At 34.7% G+C, this 21,796-nt stretch overlaps 1 protein-coding gene across 6 annotated transcripts in view; it reads right to left on the bottom strand.

Annotated features, from left to right (window-relative positions):
• The window catches only part of CSMD3 (CUB and Sushi multiple domains 3), a 1,461,887-nt gene that overhangs the window by 10,800 nt on the left and 1,429,291 nt on the right, over positions 1-21,796 (bottom strand). For all 6 annotated transcript variants that reach the window (XM_070802767.1, XM_070802766.1, XM_070802768.1 and 3 more), the window contains 6 exons: positions 20,573-20,684; positions 18,136-18,315; positions 15,387-15,452; positions 5,994-6,152; positions 3,246-3,358; positions 1,102-1,189 (listed from right to left, as the gene is read on the bottom strand). In XM_070802767.1, coding sequence (XP_070658868.1) covers positions 1,102-1,189; positions 3,246-3,358; positions 5,994-6,152; positions 15,387-15,452; positions 18,136-18,315; positions 20,573-20,684 — 718 coding nt within the window. The remainder of the gene's footprint in view (positions 1-1,101; positions 1,190-3,245; positions 3,359-5,993; positions 6,153-15,386; positions 15,453-18,135; positions 18,316-20,572; positions 20,685-21,796) is intronic.

Here is a 21,796-nt window from a genome sequence, read left to right as displayed (position 1 = left end):
AAAAGGAATCCAGTCTGAATATTCATTGGAAGGACTGATGCTGAAGCTGAAATTCCAATACTTCTTCCACCTGATGCGAAGAACTGACTCCTTGGAAAAGACCTTGCTACTGGGAAAGACTGAAGGTGGGAGGAGAAGGGGACAACAGAGGATGAGATGGTTGGATGGTATCACCGATTCAGTGGATGTGAATTTGAGTAAACTCCAGGAGCTAGTAATGGACAGGGAAGCCTGGCGTGCTGCAGTCCATGGGGTCTCAAAGAATGGACATGACTGAGAGACTGAACTGAACTGAAGTCATACCCTAGTCAAGGTTAAAAATATTAGTACCATTTTGTATTTTAATTTTCCAGGGACTCAGAAAATTTACATAAAAGTTCAAAGCAATGGAATTTTAAAGATAAACATCAAGGAGTAGTTTTTAGAACATGGATTTACTGTTTATGCATTACTACCACAATATAATAATGAGATACAGTATACTTTAGGAAAATTGTACACCAAAAGGCGTGTTAATAAATACATTCAAACAAGACTATTAAATATCTAGATATGTTTGAGAAGAGTTGGGAATAAAAATGACAAAACCCTGTACCTCCCACCACAGAAAATTTACATATCTTACTAGCACAAAGCCCCCACAATGGTTCACTCCTCAAAGTAATTTTCCCTTTCCAGATTCTATGAGTTTCTCAAAGTGCCACTACATTGGTTTTTTTTTTGGCGGGGCAGTAAGAAAATTGCAAAGATATTCAAATGGAAGAGAAGCAATACAATTCTCATAAGATAAAATCATTCACAGTTTAAAATTTTATTTCAAATCTTTATCACTTTTTCTCCTTTTTACTTGCTTGAGGGAAAGGCAGTTTGTCATATTTATTAGAAATATGATGAAAAACTAAACACTGTATTGAGGTGGAACACAGAGAACCAATATTTTAAAGACTGTACTTATTTAGAAGGCTATCAAGTGTATCAATATATAGTCCTGACAATGCAAAATTCAAAATGCAGTAAGTGTGCCTAATGTACAAAATCCATTATATTTTCTTATGATATCTTGAGTAATAAAGTACATGAAAATGAAAATGACTACATTACCTAGTCTTTGTAGTCCAAATTGCCCATAATCTTTACCCTGAATAAATCCTTGAAATACATAAGTAGCTCCATCAGGCTCAGCAGAAACCTAAAAATATTTATAAGTTTGATTAAACATAAAAGTTAGCCACAGATATATTTTCCCAGTCTTAGAAAATATTCAGACTTAATATAAAATGAATATTATGCACAATTCCTTCCTCCATATCTTCTGTGTAAAACAGAACATCATGCAAATTTACCATTATTAAAAATAAAATGAAAAATTTCATCTTTAATTAGGATACTGGAAATAAGGGGGATTAGTTATTAATATAATGATACAGATTTATAGATTTCTTTTAGGTGAAGAAACTGATTGTCAATATGATAAAACAGAATAAGGCAAGTAGTCAATTAAAAATTAAAATATAATACTGTACTTTGTAGATTCAATTACTGTTCAGCATACAGGCACAATTTTCTCCCTTCCCATTAACATTCATGAAAAGTGTATTCATTCTTCCTCAGTGAGTTGGATTTTGTCCTGTGACTTGCTTTGGCCAATGGAATGTGGGTGGAATTGACAATAAGTCAGTTCCAAGCCTAGGCCTTAAGAGGCATGTTTCCCATTATAAGTGAAAGAAACCATATAATCCATGGTCACAAAAGACCAGGGATTGTATGATTCATAAATATGAAAGCCTAGAACAGTGAAATCTAGACAGAAAATAGAGTTGTGGTTGCTGGGATTTGGGGGAGAAAGGAGGGGTGGATGGGTTGGGCGATAGGTAAAGGATATGGTTTCTTTTTGAGGTGATGGAAATATTCTAAAATCAACTGTGGTGATGGTTACACATCTGTAAATATAGTAAGAACTACTGAACTGTACACTTTAAATGAGTAGGGTACATGGATTATATCTCAATAGGGCTGTTAAAATAAGGGGGACATATTTCCACTTTGCCCCTCAGAGTTTCAGGCCTTTGGCAAGAGAAGGACATGTTCCTGGCAGCTGCTGTCCCTCCAGCCTGGACCTGATATGAGACACCCGGAGCAACCTGAACTTGATGCCACAGCTTCAAATGGAGCCCCCCAAGCTAACCCCAGAAACATGAGAAAGAACTTGTTGCATGTTGAGCCTGGGATTTTGTGACTCTACCTAATCCTGCAAATGCTATTAACTGTACCTTGCATGTAAAGTTCTATACATAAAAAATAGGTCACATGCATAGTGTTATTTGATCTCACTAATAAAATATGAGTTGATACATTTCAGTGTTGCTGATAACTAGTCATATGAATTTACCCCAAAGTTTGTCCTGATTATTTTCAATGTTATCTAAGTCATGTATGTTATTGTGAAAGCTGCAGAAAACCTTGCATCCTTGCCCTAAAAAGCAAAATATTATACCAAATTATTCATGTAAGTCTGACATTTCACAAGTGATTTATTCCTTATTATCAGACATACCCTGGGCAAGGTCATTTTTAGACACAAAATGCTTCTAAAAAGAAAAGCTCAAACTCTAATAGTTAAATGAATGTATTCATTTTATTTGTTTCCTAAATGAAACAATCTAAGTGCACGGAAGATGAGTTAGACCTCAACTCCATGAATAATGGCACAGAAAGGGAAACAGGATGCACTTTTTATTTTCCCTCAGAAACCAAATTTACTCTTCATATTTAGAAAATTTTATAAAGTTGGCTATGAAGAAGAAGTTATGTGAGCCACTTCCTCTGAACAGTTACCATAACCTCACTTTGGAGTTACCCTGTTCTATTCAGTCACTTAAGTGAATGGAATTTCTAAACTGGCAGTTGGAAGCAACAAATCTTATACTTACACACTGCCCAGAAGTCTTTGATAAAATGAGCATGGGAACTCTGACTATATGCTCTGAAGTAACAAAACTTTTACAAGGAAAACCTTCTGTAGGTCATAGGCTTCAGTAGTTTAGACACACTAGATTACTAAGTATTTATACTGAATCATTTATTTTTTCAAAATAAATTAGTAATAATAGTAGTTTTGCCATTTTATGTGTGTGTATTTAACTAGCTCAATTTAGAAACTTACATTTTTCTGTAATTTTAATGACAAACCATAGCACAAATGTGTTATTAAGTTTAGCAGCAGACTTTTAAAGAAATATACTTACAAAGCCATCCATGGCCCAATTTTCCTCCTTCATTTTCTTCACAGAAGCTTGAGCTGGTACTTTAATGAGATAGATGTGTAACATTAGGCGAGCTTCTTGGCTTTTATATACTCCTGTAAAATATAAGGATGTTTAGTCTACTAATTTTGCAAGTAGTTATGTTTCACTTTATTATCTATAGCTCCTTAAATATATCATAAATACATGTGATAAGAAAAGGAAAAAAAGCAACAAATCAAGCCCATTTTCATGCTTTTTCACAAATCCTGCAAAATATAGCAATCTCTCAGCTGAAATTCTCAACTTAACTATTACTGTGGAGTTTAAATTACGTATGCTATTAAAATCAAATATTATTGTTATTAATAACATCATTCCATGATTGTTGTAAAAATGATTTATTTCATCAGTCAGATTTAAAATACTCAAGGGTATGAATCAAATGTTGAAACTCTTGACGTTTTCCTTAATAATTAAGTACAAGCCCACCCTTAGAAAAAGAATATTTGAGGTGCTACTGGAATCGCAAAGATGAATATGTGGTTCCTATCTAAAAATGTGATGTTTATAAGAATTTCTGATGAAACAGGAGATATAATGACAGAGATAGAGAATATGATGAATTAAAGGCCAAAAGAAAGAAGATTCATTTCACACCAGAGTGATTAGGAAATGCTTATTAAGAAAGAGTATTTGAGCTGGATCACAAAAATCAAGTAGAATTTTTAGTTCAAGAAAGTAAATACAGAATGTGGCATAAAGAAGAGAAGCAAATGTATTCATTTTATTTTATTTTTTCCTGAATAAGAGTACTCTGAGAGTATAAATAAGTGGAATAAAAATGTGTTTTGGGGAACTGTATAAAATCATATTCTAAGTAAAAATTTTGTGATTAACTGATAGTTGAAATGACTCACTAATTCATTCACTTACTATTTCACCTAAGCAATAAGGTATCATAAAAATAAGCTGGGAGTATAAACATAATACATAGATCTTGATCTATAAATTATAATAGAGAAAAGACACAAAAGTAATCAAAGTTGCTGGAAAAATGTTATAATTAATTCTATGTAGACAGTGTTAGCAAGTTAAATTGGTCTAATTATTTATGTTTATTTTCCTATATTTGTAGAAATTTGATTAGGATAAATATATATTTATTTAGTGCCAACTCTCATACAGAATAAAAATAAAACTCATGTTTCAAAATTAAATAGATCAGTAGTCACAATTTAAATGCATTCCTTTAATTCAATTTATATCATGTAATTGTATATATATTTTAAATTAAAATACGTATTAACTTCTAATATTTTTATTTTGGCTTTAGTGTAGAGCCATTCAACAATACAAAATGATGCTGTATAGTTCTTGTAAAATTTACAAAATCAATAGATAAAATTTTATTTCTTATTTTATTTATATCACAAATTATTTCACTATTAATAATTATATGGGCTATATAGTCAATAAGTTTAAATATATACATTACATATTTTCAGTATCAATATTTTTTAAATCTATTTTTAAATGAAAACAATAATTCAAAGTCATTGAGACCAATTTTGCTCCAGTTTCATTTCTAACCTTTGAGGTATAGCAATGAACTGGAAGGCAAAGAGATGCTTTCTTAGGGCTTGAACTGTTGGAGTACAGACAAATTATGTCATGTCATGTCATGTCATAACATGCCATGATATGCTATACTATACTATGCTATACTTTCAAATAATGAAAAGAAGAAAATGAAATAAGATAAGACTGCCGATGACTAACAGAGTGAGTCTATTTGTAAGGTGAAGGCTACTTTACCTAAGGTCATCAGGAGTACTGTTGACAAGATGACATTTGAGGAAACATTTGAATGTCAGAAAAACCAGAGTAATCAAAGATACAAATGAAGCGACTTAGCAGCAGTGTCAGAAGTGAGTTGAATTGTGGGACACCCAGCTGGTGTCACCGGATAAGGCAATGGCACCCCACTCCAGTACTCTTGCCTGGAAAATCCCATGGATGGAGGAGCCTAGTAGGCTGCAGTCCATGGGGTCGCTAAGAGTCGGACACAACTGAGCGACTTCACTTTCACTTTTTCACTTTCATGCATTGGAGAAGGAAATGGCAACCCACTCCAGTGTTCTTGCCTGGAGAATCCCAGGGACGGGGGAGCCTGGTGGGCTGATGTCTATGGGGTCACACAGAGTCAGACACGACTGAAGTGACTTAGCAGTAGCAGCAATGAAAGATAATGAGGGAAGTATGCAGTAGATCAAAGAAACTTGAGAAGGCTGAGAAGATGAATAAGGCTCTGGGTTCCTTTTGCCTAATTAGGGTAGTGTAGCCCTATATTTTCTATTTTAGACAATAGTGTCCTCCTAAACAGCCTCATTTGAAGACATGATTTTGTGATGATAAAGCAGCTTGCAAATCACTTATCCAGTCTCTTTGGTGTTATGAGAATAGAGAAGAAGTTAGTTTTATTCAAATTAAAAGTTCTCTTCTATTTCATGACATGTCATTCTAGCCATGTAAAAATATTCTTGAGGGAGCTTATTTCAGAATCACAGAGTTTTATATTTGTGTAGTATTATATATGCCTCAATCAAACCAGAAAGCTTGTTTCTAAATGAATTATGAATGCCACCAGAAATAAAGCAAATATTTCACAGTACAAAAATCACTAATAAAAATGATGAAATTATGAAAATAAAGGCATGAAGGCAAAGTTTCTTTTCTTTAAAGTGATACCTGAAAGTAGTAGTTCCATGTTGCTATTACTGAGCGTTGCATTGACTCTCCCAGTGGAAGCATTGAAACTAGTAACTGTCAGGGTCATGGGTTGTTTCTTTCCTTTATAATTGTAAGAGCCTTTCCATATGTAATTTTGGGCAAACACATCATCAGGAACTGTGAACAAATTAAACATACACATTAATTTTGCAGTGCCCTATAAATATAAGCATTGTCAGATTAATGAGTATTAGTTTATAGAATAATCATTTTTCTAAATATACAAGAAAAAGAAGGTGTATTATAAAATGAATTTTTCCATACAAGTTTGCATATTTTTAGAATAAGCCAAAATAATGATAGCCTAGATTGTACATACATCATCATCAATGAGAGATAAATAAGCCACACCAATTAAAGACTAGCTAAATGTCATTTACTTATATTTGGCTTCCTATAATATCTTTTTTTCAGAAGGAAAATAAAATTATGTTATTGAGTCAAGTCAGTCTATATACAAGTTCCAGGATGCCTGCTCTTCTCCTAGCAGCAGAAATAGGTTCACAGGAGGAAGGTCATAGAGTTAAAACCTCCCTTGCTGAGCAGCCTTGGAAGACTAGCAGGAGGGATGCTCCTTGTCTCCTTTACAGAATACTGAGCTCAGTTATTTCAATAATAGGTGCTCCTGAAGAAGAACAGGGCTCCCTTGGTTTGCTCCTCACAGCTTTGAGGTTTACAAGTATTTTTAGAAATAAAAGAATTGTCACTAGAATTGGTAAACTCTCATGGGAAAGAAATGAGTTGTGGTAGAATCAAATAATATTCTAATATAAAATTTTCACCCAAAGAAGAAACATTCTTATTTTAAATGCATACAAATAAATAAGACATTATATTTATATAAATTAGTAATGTAATTTATAACCAATATAAATTAGGTATGTCAAAGTCTACTTAGATCCTGGTAAGAGGCTGAAAAAAGTTTCCATTAATCCTGTACAATAAAGCCCATCCTTACATAGCAACTCTTCAAAACAGCCATGCCTATTTGTGTGAGTGAATGAACAACATAGATTTGGAGAAAAATCTTTCTTTTTTTTTTTTTTAACAAGTTATTGACATTTGTTACCTGATTTTCCCTACACCCATAACAATTCTTACTGCTCCAATCACAGAGACTAGAGTTACAAATTGTATACTCCCTGAAATCTACTCAGCAAACAAATAAAGCTATGGTAAAAGATGAATACAAAGTGCACTCTTAAGTTGAGTTGTTATATTGTGTTTGATAATTCAAAAGCAATATAGTAGAAAGACTAGAAGTGCAAGCACTGGAGCTAGAATGCTTGTATTGATAGTTAAGTCCCCCTTCTACAATTTACAAACTGTGCCGTTTTTCCTAAATTACCTAACTCTCAAAACCTGAATTTCCTTATCATTAATGTGGAATTACCATAGACTTTACAAGGAAGATTAAATGAAGTTTTGCTAAATGTTAGTTGCTATCATTATTATTATGCAGATAAAATAGTGAAACTTTTTACTATTTGGGCCTTATATCTCATTATATATATATATATATATATATATATATATATATATAAAGCATGCAGTTAGTAACATGAAAAATCCATAGTCCTGGCTCTGGGACTTTGCAAGTCATCCTAAGAGTGGCACTCCGTTCCCAAACCTCAAACTACAAAGCTGTGCTCTGTATGTAAAAGAGACCTTACCTAAAAATGTAATACAATGTACTGGTAAAAAGTCTTTGATTTGGTAAGCACCTTCAGTTCAGTTCAGATCAGTCGCTCAGTTGTGTCCGACTCTTTGTGATCCCATGAACTGCAGCACGCCAGGCCTCTCTATCCATCATCAACTACGGGAGTCTACCAAACCCATGTCCACTGAGTCCATGATGCCATCCAACCATCTCGTCCTCTGTTGTCCCCTTCTCCTCCTGCCCTCAATCTTCCCCAGCATCAGGGTCTTTTCAAATGAGTCAGTTCTTCGCATCAGGTGGCCAAAGTATTGGGGTTTCAGCTTCAACATCAGTCCTTCCAATGAACGCCCAGAACTGATTTAGTTTAGGATGGACAGGTTGGATCTCCTTGCAGTCCAAGGGACTCTCAAGAGTCTTCTCCAATACCATAGTTAAAAAGCATCAACTCTTCAGCACTCAGCTTTCTTTATAGTTCAACTCTCACATCCATACATGACTACTGGAAAAACCATAGCCTTGACGAGACAGACATTTGTTAGCAAAGAAATGCCTCTGCTCTTTAATATGGTATCTAAGTTGGTCATAACTTTCTTTCCAAGAGGTAAGCATCTTTTAATTTTATGGCTGAAATCACCATCTGCAGTGATTTTGGAGCCAAAAAAATAAAGTCTGATATTGCTTCTACTGTTTCCCCATCTATTTGTCATGAAGTGATGGGACCAAATGCCATGATCTTAGTTTTCTGAATGTTGAGCTTCAAGCTAACTTTTTCACTCTCCTTTTTCACTTTCATCAAGAGGCTCTTTAGTTCTTCGCTTTCTGCCATAAAGGTGGTGTCATCTGCATATCTGAGGTTATTGATATTTCTCCTGGCAATCTTGATTCCAGCTTGTGCTTCTTCCAGCCCAGCGTTTCTCATGATGTACTCTGCATATAAGTTAAATAAGCAGGGTGACAATATACAGCCTTGACATACTCCTTTTCCTATTTGGAACCAGTCTGTTGTTCCATGTCCAGTTCTAACTGTTGCTTCCTGACCTGTATATAGGTTTCTCAAGAGGCAGGTCAGGTGGTCTATTCCTATCTCTTTCAGAATTTTCCACAGTTTATTGTGATCCACAGAGTCAAAGGCTTTGGCATAGTCAATAAAGCAGAAATAGATGTTTTTTTTCTGGAACTCTCTTGCTTATTTGATAATCCAGCAGATGTTGGAAGTTAGATATCAGGTTCCTCTGCCTTTTCTAAAACCAGCTTGAACATCTGGAAGTTCATGGTTCATGTATTGTTAAAGCCTGGCTTGGAGAATTTTGAGCATTACTTTACTAGCGTGTGAGATGAGTTCAACTGTGCAGTAATTTGAGCATTCTTTGGCATTGCCTTTATTTGTGATTGGAATGAAAACTGACTTTTCAAGTCCTGTGGCCACTGCTGAGTTTTCCAAATTTGCTGGCATATTGAGTGCAGCACTTTCACAGCATCATCTTTCAGGATTTGAAATAGCTCACCTGGAATTCCATCACCTCCACTAGCTTTGTTTGTAGTGATGCTTCCTAAGGTCCACATGACTTCACATTCCAGGATGTCTGGCTCTAGGTGAGTGATCACACCTTCGTGATTATCTGGGTCGTGAAGATCTTTTTTGTACAGTTCTGTGTATTCTGTTTTTTTTTTTTTTATTTATTTATTTTAATTAGAGGCTAATTACTTTACAATATTGTATTGGTTTTGCCATACATCAACATGAATCCACCACGGGTGTACATGTGTTCCCAATCCTGAACCCTAGAGTGAAGTAAGCCAGAAAGAAAAACACCACCTCTTCTTAATATGCTTCTGTTAGGTCCATACCTTTTCTGTCCTTTATCTATCCTATCTTTGCATGAAATGTTCCCTTGGTATCTCTAATTTTCTTGAAGAGATCTCTAGTCTTTCCCATTCTATTGTTTTCCTCTATTTCTTTGCACTGATTGCTGAGGAAGGCTTTCTTATCTTTTCTTGCTATTCTTTGGAACTCTGCATTCAAATGGGTATATCTTTGCTTTTCTCCTTTGCTTTTGGCTTCTCTTCTTTTCACAGCTATTTGTAAGGCCTCCTCAGACAGCCATTTTTCTTTTTTGCATTTCTTTTTCTTGGGGATGGTCTTGATTCCTGCCTCCTGTACAATGTCATGAACCTCCATCCATAGTTCATCAGTCACTCTGTCTATCAGATCTATTCCCTTAAATCTATTTCTCACTTCCACTGTATAGTCATAAGGGATTTGATTTAGGTCATACCTGAATGGTCTAGTGATTTCCCCCACTTTCTGCAATTTGAATCTGAATTTGGCAATAAGGAGTTCATGATCTGAGCCACAGTCAGCTCCCAGTCTTGATTTTGCTGACTGTATAGAGCTTCTCCATCTTTGGCTGCAAAGAATATAATCAATCTGACTTTGGTGTTGACCATCTGGTGATGTCCACATGTAGAGTCTTCTCTTGTGTTGTTGGAAAAGGGTGTTTGCTATGAGCAGTGCATTTCCTTGGCAAAACTCTATTAGTCTTTGCCCTGCTTCATTCTGTATTCCAAGGCCAAATTTGCCTGTTACTCCAGGTGTTTCTTGACTTCCTACTTTTGCATTCCAGTCCCCTATAATGAAAAGGACATCTTTGGGGGAGTTAGTTCTAGAAAGTCTTGTATGTCTTCATAGAACTGTTCAACTTAAAGAGCAGTTAATTTAAAAAATATACCTAAAATTGTTTTGAGGAGGGAGTGACCAGTTAAATTATCCTACACTAGAAAGATCTGGAATTTGGAGGTAATGGACTCCCAGTTGGAGAGGTAAGAGGAGCAGCAAGGGAGAAAGAGATTCTAATAGCAGTGCCTGGCAAATTAGTAGGTACTCAATAAATGTGCTGTTCTTATCTTTCTCATTGTTTATCTCCCCCTGGCCTGTACTATGATTTTTCTTTGCTACTTCTGAATATTTAACAAAAATCTGCTACATCTGGTGATCTTGTCCATGGTGCTTAGGGGAATTAAGAAGGTTGGTTAAAAGAGATTAAAGAGAACTCCAATGGCAGAAGAACACAGCAATGAAAAAAAGTAGATACTGGCAGCAGCTACACTGTATCAGGATAAATTATTGATGTGGTTGTAAATGTTTAACAACTGGCACTTCAGAAAACAAATCTACAAATTGATTTAATAGTATTTGCATTCTATAGTATATATATATTTCCATAGTTGCAGTTTTCAAACCAGGAACATGACATCACTGAATGCAGAATTTGGAAGAATGCACAGAACTGGCTAAAGCAAAGCTCTACCTGGAGGCTCCAGCATGCCACCACCACCCTCCACCTTTCTCACACATAACCGAGAAATGTGAGTCATGATAGGCTGGGAGGTAGACACCATTTGGTCATTTAAATCCGTATGTACAATGGAGATGATAATACTTTCTACTGTTGAGCCTAATATGAAATTTAAATGTGATTTAAATTAAAGATTTAAACTACTTATTCAGTAGTTCTTGTAAACTCTAAAATGTTATCCAACTAAAGCTGATGTGAAGCACAATGAAAAGGAGGAAGATGATGATTATCATCTTTTTTTTTTTTTTCAAGACATTTTGAATTTAAACTTTGTTTCATGGACCTCATAGCACTGCCATGTTCCTGACTTTGATACCACTGCCAAATTATTGTTTGTTTGGGGTAGTCTAATCACTGTGTCATGATTTTAAATGAAATGTTTCTAATATTTTCCCACTTTAGATGAAATTGCTCTACAGTTTTATAGCTACCTTTACCCAGGTTAAAGAAATTCTTTTTCTTTCTAATTTATTAAAACTCTTTAAAAATTATAAACAGATGTTCAGTCTTATAAAATAGTTTCTGTACAAGCATTGTGGTGTTCATAATTTGTGATGTTACTTTTTTAATGTGATAGATTATGTTTAAGGATTTGTTACATATCATGAAAATATCTATGTATATCTATCATTAAAACAATTTGTCAATGGTTTCATCTTTATGATAATGTTGTACAGTTGATCCTTGAACAACATGGATTTAAACTGTGAGGCTCCACTTATGCACAGATTTTTCTCCATAGTAAATACTAGAGTACTACTATACTGATCCATGATTGGCTGAATTCATGGATGTAGAATCACAAATACAAAGGAATCTTGGGTAAAGAAAAACACAGATTGAGGGTTGACTACAAGCTACACACAGGTTTTTTGATTGCACTGACTGCTAGCACCTTTAATCCACTTGCTGTTCAAGAGTCAATTTAATTCACTAAGTGTATCTAATTCACTAAGGTTTTAAGTAGGACTTCTTAATGTATAATCCTATATCAAATGGGCCTATAATTTTTTCCTTTTTATAATGTCTTTACTTGAGTTATTAGAGTTATACTGGACCCATAAAATGAGCTTCTTTAATAGTTTTTATAAAACTGAGATGATCTCTTCTGTTCCTTCAAAATTGTGTAGAGCTTATCAGTAGAGGCATATTTTTTTCTTGTGGAAATAGCTTTTACTACTACTTTATTTCTTACAGTATTGTTCATTTTTCTCCTATTAGTTAAGATATACTTTTTGAGTAACTTGTCAATATTTAACTTTTTAAAAATTGACAATTATGTAATTTCTGTTGTTTAGTCACTCAGTTGTGCCAGACTTTTTGTGAATCCATGGACTTCCCTCTCCTTCACTATCTCCTGGAGTTTTGCTCAAACTCATGTCCATTACCCTGGAGAAGGAAATGGCAACTGACTCCAGTATTCTTGCTTTGAGAATTCCATGGACAGAGGAGCCTGGCTGGCTACATCCATGGGCTTGCAAAGAGTTGGACACAACTGAGCTACTATCACTCATGACCATTGGTTCAGTGATGACATCTATCCATCTCATCTTCTATCACCCTCTTTTCCTCCTGCCTTCAATCTTTCCCAGGGTCTTTTCCAATGAGTCAACTCTTCAAATCAGGTGGCTAAAGTATTGGTGCTTCAGTTTCAGCATCAGTCCTTCCAATGCATATTCAGGACTGATTTCCTTTCTGATTGATTGGTTTAATCTCCTTGCTGTCCAAAGGACTCTCAAGAGTCTTCTCCAGCACCACAGTTTGAAAGCATCAATTCTTTGGCGCTCAGTCTGCTTTATAGTCCAACTCACATCTGTAAGCTTTGACAAAACCATAGCTTTGACTATATGGACCTTTATCAGCAAAGTGATGTCTCTGCTTTTTAATATGTTGTCTAGGTTTGTCATAGCTTTTCTTCCAAGGAGCAAGTGTCTTTTAATTTCATAGCTGCATTCACCATTCACAGTGGTTGGAGCCCAAGAAAATAAAGTCTGCCATGTTTTTCATTTTTCCCCCATCTATTTGCCATTTAGTGATGGGACTAGATGCCATGATCTTAGTTTTTTGAATATTCAGTTTTAAGTCAGCTTTTTTACTCTCCTATTTCACCTTCATCAAGAAGCTCTTTAGTTCCTCTTTGCTTTCTTCCACATTAGGATGGTGTTATCTGCATATCTGAGGTTATTGATATTTCTCCTGGCAATCTTGATTCCAGCTTGAGCTTCATCCAGTCCAGCATTTTGCATGATGTACTCTGCATATAAGGTGAATAAGAACTGTGACAGAATACAACCTTGATGTACTCCTATACCAATTTTGAACCAGTTACTGTTCCATGACCAGTTTTAACTGTTGCTTCTTGATTTGCATACAGATTTCTCAGGAGGCAGGTTAAGGTTGTCTGGTATTTTCTGTTATATAGTATTAATTTATTCAATATATTCTCTAGTTATCACATTTCCTTTTGAAATATTATTTAATTTTTGTTCCTTTCTTGATCAATCTTACCAGAAAACTTTCACTTTGAACATTTTTTTAAAAGAACTACCTTTGGCTCTGTTGAGATTATTTTATCTTCAGATATTTTTGGTTTATTTGTTCATTTATATTATATTGAATTCTGCTTTATTTTTGTCATTCCATTATACTTTTTATATATTCTTAATAGGACATTAATCAATTCTGAGGCTTTTTTTCTTCTAATATAAAAGTTTAAAGCTTTATATTTCCTTCACATCTTTACCTCTGCTAGTCCCCAAGTTTTGATATTTAGATTTTTCAGCATAATTAAGCTCTCTTGCTATATTTTCCATTTTAATTTCTTCCTCAATTCATAAATTATTCATTAGTATTCATTTTGTTCTTAATTTCCAAACACTGAGGCATTTAAAAAAATTATCCATTTTCTTATTGACTTTCAACTGTGTCATGGTCAGATAAGACTAACTTTGCTTTGAAATTTATGTAGATTTATTTATTTCTTGATATATGATCAATTCTCATAGCTTTCCCATGAAATTTTAAAGAAAATATATATTATTTCATTGATTGATGAGAAATATTTATATGTATATATATTATACCACTCCATGGGGTTGCAGAGAGTTGGACATGACTGAGCAACTAACAATTTTTTAAAATATTATATCACACATATTAGGTTTTTGCTTAGTTCTTCCATATGCTTTAAAAAAAAACTGTCAGCTTGAATGGTGGATACTGGCCATATTTTGCTGAAGACAGTCTAGGGTTATACGCTATGTGCTGGAGCTATTATTCTGAGCACCCTTCTGGCTCCCAGAGAAAGCATCTTTATTGGAGAGTTCTGGGCATTGATTGACCATTGTGGTTTTCTGATTCCATGAAATGCTTTCTCTCTTATGATGACATATTCATTGGTTACTTTAGAGAAATTCAGTTTGTTTTCACTGACTGTTGAAAAAAATAAGTTTTTCAGACTGATTTTTTGTTTTTTTTTTGTAGGCAGTCCAGTTTTACCATATGTACACTGAGAACTTCTGAAACCAACAAATATCACATTCTAACATCGTACCTGGCTAATTACAACTGGACCAAATCTATTTCCAAGGTAAAGATTAGATGCTGAGGCTTTAATTCTATGTGTAGCTTTTCATTTCTACCATGTAAATATAATAGTTACTAATACGTTAAAAAGCAGGTCTCATATACTGAGGCCCTACCATGAGCTAGGCACTTTGTACTTCATTTCAATGAAGTTCGTTCATATTAATCTAATCATTATTATTATTTTTTTGTACAGATAAAGAAATGGAGGCCCAGGTGTAGAAAGTATCTTTTCCAGAGTCTTAGGGTAGGCAGTGTATAAAATGGGAATTACATTATGGTTGTAGAACTTCAAGTTCCCTATGTTTAATGATTAAATAATTTTATTTTTAAATCAAATCATTGAAAATAAACTGAACAAGTTCTAGAAGTTGGTAAACTTTTACTCTCCAAGTGTATTTGGTTCCTTCTTTAGAAAAATTACATTTAAAAATTATATATAAGCCTCATTTTGATTTTAGTATTTTAAATAAAACATTGCCATTATTTTATAGCTATTTGCAGATATTCTTTAAGGGAAATTTCATAGAGAGAACTATACAAAATATTTTTGGAATATTAACATGTCACAGTATTACACTGCTTGAAGTTCAACATCTGATCATATACATTTTTAAATTTCAAATTCAAAACAGTAAAATGCACCATTTTCCCATGTTGAAATATAGTTTTCTAAATAAATGGTTGTCACTTTGTCAATGAACACCTTTAGAAACCATGACTACTAGAAAAGCATTTGAAAGGACTAACCACTTAGCTTTGGGCTGGGTGTTCCAAGTGCAGGTCTAGGATCTTTCACCAATATTTTGGAACCAGCTATGAAAAGAAACAAAAACGTTTCCAAAATTTAATATAATTAATAACACACATACACAGACACACACATACACAATGTGATGCCTTGTCAATTTTATTCTCTGACATATCAGAACTTTCTCCAAAATGTTCTGTTCACTATAGCATCTCAGTCCCCACTCAACATTACTGTTGTACAGCTAACAATTTTAATAATTATCTTCATTAGAATCCAGTGTGGCAAAGAGAATATTAGTGCTACCTTAGCATTTTTGCATCCTATTTCTTATTTTAAAGGCATAAATCAACATGGAAATAATTGATTCCAACATTGAAGCTGAGGGCTAAGGGTATGTTCCTATTGCTTAAAGACAAATAATTTGGATAGGTTTCATGTTTAGGAGTTAAAAACTACAGGGAATTCACTGGTGATCCTGTGGTTAGTACTCAGCTTCTTTATAGGCCAGGCCCAGGTTCAATCCCTGGTCAGGCAACTAGGATCCCACAAGCTCTGTGGCATGGCCAAAAAAGAAAGAGGAATAAAAACTGAATTAAAAAAATTGTTAAGGTATCCCATGGTGTCATAAGAAATCAACTAGACTCAAAAGTAAAGACTTAGAGTTTCAAGCCAAACCAAAATGAGCCCAGAATCATGTGAGGTGCTGAATGTGTCTGCAAAGTTGAAGCAGCTGTGATATGCAGTGCTTGTGGACCTGTAAAGACGTACATCTTTTACCTAAGAGCAATGTAATGTCTTTAAAGGCTTTAAAGAGAAGTTATTTGGGTGAACATCACCTTGGCTGAAAGATAGAGAACAATTTGGAAACAAGTAGGTATCGATTTGGACAGAGAAATTAGAAGGCCATTTCAGTAGTCTCAGTAGAGATAATGCTGAGTTAAACTGCTGTAGTAGTGATGATAAACTGAGAAGTGGATAGATTTTTTTGTTTAAAGCTACTCAAATTCTGGTGGACTTAAAGGGACAGGAAGATGTCAAAGGTGATTACTAGATTTCTATTTATTATGTGATGATGGTACCACTAAGTTAGGGAACATCAAGAGACAACAATGGTGAAGGGAAATTGATGAGTTTGTATTTGCATGTATTATTTAAATATCTTTGAGAAATTCAAGAAGCAATATCATGTAAGCAATTGAAAATATAAGTCTGGGACTAAGAGCAGATATATGAGCTAGAAATATTAATTTGTAAATAACCTTCTTAGAGGAGACTAAGTCATTGGCTTGAATGAATTGGATCACCTAGGGAGAGAACATTGAGTGAAAGGAAGAGAAAACAAAGAACTGAGCTTTAGAAAAGATAGATAGAAAACATTAAGCTTAAAAAGGAAATGGAGAATGTGTAGCCAAAAATTTGAGGAGATAAAATATTTATTTTTTCAACAAATACTGATTAAACACTTTTCACATATAAGGCACTGCAAGTGTTCAAAATTAAACTTGTAAATACATTGACAAAGTTTCTGGCTTTTTTTTTTTTTTTTTTTTTTAGCTTATATTCTAGTTGGAAAAGGGCAGATGAAAGGATAGGAGAGTGGAGAAAGACAATGACAAGTGAATAAAAGAATAAGATCTCACATAGAAGGGATCTCTATCATGAAAAAACTTTGGAAAGAAATCTGTAGTGCCCGACAGAGGCAAAGAGAGTGAAACATTTCACAAGGAGAAGGTCATTTACATTTGTGAATGCTTCAAGACATCAAGAACTAAAGGCCTGAAAAAAATGTATTGATGACTTTATTAAGAATTCTAGAAAAACTTATTTTATTCCTTCTTCTGGAAACTGTTTTTCCTCTCTTAAACTCATTATATCTTGTCCAGATGGAGATTGTCCTGATCGAGTAAAGCAGCTACAGGTAAACACATCACCTAGATATGGTCAAACTGTCATATAATCCTGACTGAGAAATGAATTTGGAGACTGATTATATTAAAAACTGTGACAATCAGACTTCTGGATACTGCTTTCCTAACCAAATTTGGGGAAAGGCTTTCTATCAGATTTACTCTACCAGAAGGATATAAACTCAGGAATGCTAGGAGCAATTTTCAGTACTGAAGTGCGTTGAATATTGTATGTTCCAAATTCATGTTCACCAGGAACCTCAGAACATGACCTAATTTGGAAACAGAGTTTTTGAAGATGTAAAAAGGTGGGAATCTTGAGGTGACATATTACTGAGATAATCCTTAAATCCAATGACTGCTGCTTTTCTAAGTGAGGAGGACATGCAGAGATACATCGGAAAAAAGGCCATACGAAAATAGAAGCAGAATTTAGGAGGCCTTTAGGAGCCAAGCAATGCCAGGGATAGCAAGAAGCCATAGGAAGCTAGGAAAAGGTAAGGAATGATTCTTCCCTAGAGCCCTCCGAGGATACAGGGCCTTGCTGACACCTTGAGTTTGGGTTTCTGGCCTCAGAACTGTGAGAGAATAAATTTCTATTCTTTTAAGCCATCCAGCTTACAGTACCTTTTTATGGTGGCCCTAGAAAACTAATACACTTACTGTGAGCAGAGAACTAGGAAAAGTAATAAAGGTAAGAAGAAAAAAACAGAGCATGAAATGACTGCATCACTACTACTTTTGTTCCTAAGTTAATTATTTTTTTTCTCTCTTATATCTGAGGAAAGCCAAGTCAGTACAAAATCTTCTGCTGCCAGCTTTTATAGAGAAAGCTTACCTTCACAAACAGGAACTTTTCCAGTCCAGGTGTTATCAGATCTACACACTCTATGTTCTGTTCCACCAGCTAAGAAGAAGCCAGGCTGGCAGGTATAAACTAATGTATACCCATGGGATGGAAGGTCCATTCCTACTACATTTGCATGAGCAGGAGTTTCTGGCTGTTTACAGCTGTGGGCTATGTTAAATAAAAGAAAAAAAAATGTTCAGTTTTACAGACATGTTAAAAAATTTTGAGATTGGAATCATTATATATTTTTATAGGTATGTTAACGCCTTTATACGGGCTTTCTTGGTAACTCAGTAGTAAAGAATGAGCCTAATGCAGGAGATGCAGGTTCAGTCCCTGGATGGCCACCCATTCCAGTATTCTTGCCTGGGAAATCCCATGGACAGAGGAGCCTGGCTCTTTTATGGGGTCGTAAAAGAGTCAGACATGACTTAGGGACTAAACAATAGCAATGCCTTTATATAAATATACTTTTAGATATTCCAGTGCATCAAGGGAAGCTTATCAAGGTAAATGTAAATGTTTTCACAGACTAGCATTTTCTAAACAATCATCTCTGGAACACTGGTGGATGTTAAAAAATAAATAGAGAAAAAATAAAAGATGTATTCTGGAGAGTCAGTATATATTAGCATTTTAAAGAATCTATTAACTCCTGCAGTAAGATAACTCTTAAAGTTTATCAAACTCAGATTTTCTGTACCAGTTTAGGAAATATTATTTTGTAATTTTTCATTGACTATATTTACTTAAATTAAAAGGTATGTTTTCTAAAGTTAAATTCAGTAACAATTCAATATGTTGCTTTGCTAGTAATAATCCTAATGTAGAAAGTACAACTTAATAATTTTTTGCACATGGCATTTTCTGGCCATATTTTAGGTCCATATGCTAGCAGTAATTTTTCATTCATTTGATTTTTTTGTCTCCTTTCCTCCATGGTTTTACCCATTACTAAATCTCTGTCTTAACTCCACTATTTCACTTATGACACTACTTGACCCTGCCCCTCAGTTTACCTGTTTTGTGTCTTATGATAACCACCACATTCTTAGTCAGAAAGAGATGCTATGAAGACTTCTCTTGCTAAACAAGACATATCTAATCATGTGTTCATGAATACAGACCCTGTCTGAGAAAGAATGTTCTGTGGACAAATCTGTTTGGAAAATAATTTTTGCATTCTTTTCTTAGTGAAGAAACAACTAAACTGTAAATAATATCTAATATTTTAACACATGTAAAAAATAATGTTATATGGATTATATTTAATACAACTCAGTTAATAAAAGTCCATTCTCATTAGGGAAATAAACACAAATAGTCTGTTTCTGCTATATTCTTAACCCTAATTATGCACATATTAGAAATTCTGATATGCTCTGCAGTAACAGAAGCTACTTAATTTTATTTAAGTCATATGCCAAGTGCAGGTCTCCAAAGAATCTTGGTTTACTATGAAAGGTCTAGTCACATCCCACACAGCTGTTCTAAAGTACGTACACACTGTAAGGAATTCTCTTTTAGGGAATTTTGCTGTATTTAAGTATAAGTCAGCCAGGCATGTGACATGACTTCTCAGTGGAGTGTTCCACTGCTTTTCAGTAAACTGTGGATCCACATAAGCCCCCATTATTATTTGGATGATTCTGACAGGGACAGAGTAAATTTGCAGGACTTATTTGGACTTCAGGAAATCCTAAAAGCTAGATGTCTTTCTGATTAGTATTTCTATTCCTGCTTACTCTTTATTTTTCTCCCCACCCAAAAAAGATGGAGGAAGAGATTAAAATGAGGAAGTAAGAGGGCGGGGGGGGGGGGAGGATAAATTACCAGCTAAAATTTATTTCTAACTATAATTCAAAAAAGATGGTTTACTAATCTTTTTTCTTATTCAATCTGGTTAGAACGTTCTTCCAACTTATGGTCAGTGCACATTTAGAAGCTTAAGGAAATTCTAAGCAATATTCAATGATTTGGTTAAGGTATACATGCATATTTCTTTTCATGGATGTTTCTAGCTTTACTCAGGTTCTCAGAGAGTTTAACAAAAAAGCAAAAAAAAGATTGAGTCGCTATGTTGGAGCCTCCTATATCTCACAGTACTTCAGATTCATAGGTACATTTCTATGAACTAAAAAATCATCATTATCTAAAATCACCATGTGACCAAACTGAACACAGTTACAAGAGCTTTTCAAAAAGAACACAACTGTTCCCTGTGCCTTCTGGCTTCTTGAAAAATAATGCTCCTCACCGGGCATGGGGGTATGCTATAGTAATAACACTATATATGTGAATTATGTTTTATAATAACCTAGAAATAATGTGACTCACCATTTACATGGACATAAATTTATTTTCACACTTGGAAAATAATGCATATAAAGTCTTATCCTTTATAAGTATAATTTCTTATGCTTACGTATGCACTCAGGCTGAATTCCACTCCATGTGAGGTCAGGAAGGCAAGTCCGTGTTGTAGACCCTTGAAGAAGATGTCCTTTTTTGCAGTGGAACTGCACAACACTTCCCACCTAAAGCAAATTACAGACAAAAAACAAATATTCCAGTGTAACTTCAAATGCAGCAACAGACAGAAAAAAGAAAAAAAAATATGGATGACAAAATGCTTTCAAAAGAAATTCTGAATGGTAGAGGTTGGAAGAAAATGGAAATCTGATTTAAAGTAAAAATGGGGAAAAAAAGACCAAAGAAAAAAAGTAACAGATCTCTGTGTACATTCAGCATCAAATGCTTGAATATAATGTATACACAGAAGTCAAACTTTTTGCCATTGTAATTTGAAGAAAATTTGTAAGATGCCAAAAGGTCGATAAGCTATATATAAACATAAGATAGACAAACAAAGAGTTAAATAAAGATATATAAATGAAGATGGACAAAGACATATGCAGAAATAAAGATAACTAAAAACATAAGAGGCAAATGAATACGGAGGACAGTAAATTCAATATGAGATTAGACATGAAGGTGTTTACTGAAGGTTGTATTGGTAACAGAAAAATACAATGGAAGACGTTATTTGCTCTAAGCTTTTAGAGTTAGTCGCTCAGTTGTGTCTGACTCTTTGCGACTCCATGGGCTCACTAGGCTTCTCCGTCCATGGGATTCTCCAGGCAAGAATACTGGAGTGGGTTGCTATTCCCTCCTCCAGGGGATCTTTTAAGGGATATTCAACTTGTATAAATATATAGAACAAAGGTTCTCAAGGTGGGGTCCCAGACCAGCAACTTCAGCATCACCTAGGAACTTGTCAGAAATAGCAACTCTGGAATCTTAGCAACCAGTTATTTGTGATTTAACAAGTCCTCCAAGAGATTTTGGATAAGGCAATGGCACCCCACTCCAGTACTCTTGCCTGGAAAATCCCATGGGCGGAGGAGCCTGGTAGGCTGCAGTCCATGGGGTCGCTAAGAGTTGGACACGACTGAGCGACTTCACTTTCACTTTTCACTTTCATGTATTTGGAGAAGGAAATGACAACCCAATCCAGTGTTCTTGCCTGGAGAATCTCAGGGATGGGGGAGCCTGGTGGGCTGCTGTCTATAGGGTCATACAGAACATGGACACGACTGAAGTGACTTAGCAGCCAAGAGATTTTAATGAACATTGAAGTTTGAAAACA

This window comes from Bos indicus, chromosome 14 (assembly GCF_029378745.1).
Source record: "Bos indicus isolate NIAB-ARS_2022 breed Sahiwal x Tharparkar chromosome 14, NIAB-ARS_B.indTharparkar_mat_pri_1.0, whole genome shotgun sequence".
Classification (NCBI taxonomy): domain Eukaryota; kingdom Metazoa; phylum Chordata; class Mammalia; order Artiodactyla; family Bovidae; genus Bos; species Bos indicus.
Note: the sequence above shows the minus strand (reverse complement) of the source record. Positions and strands in the feature narration are given on the sequence as shown.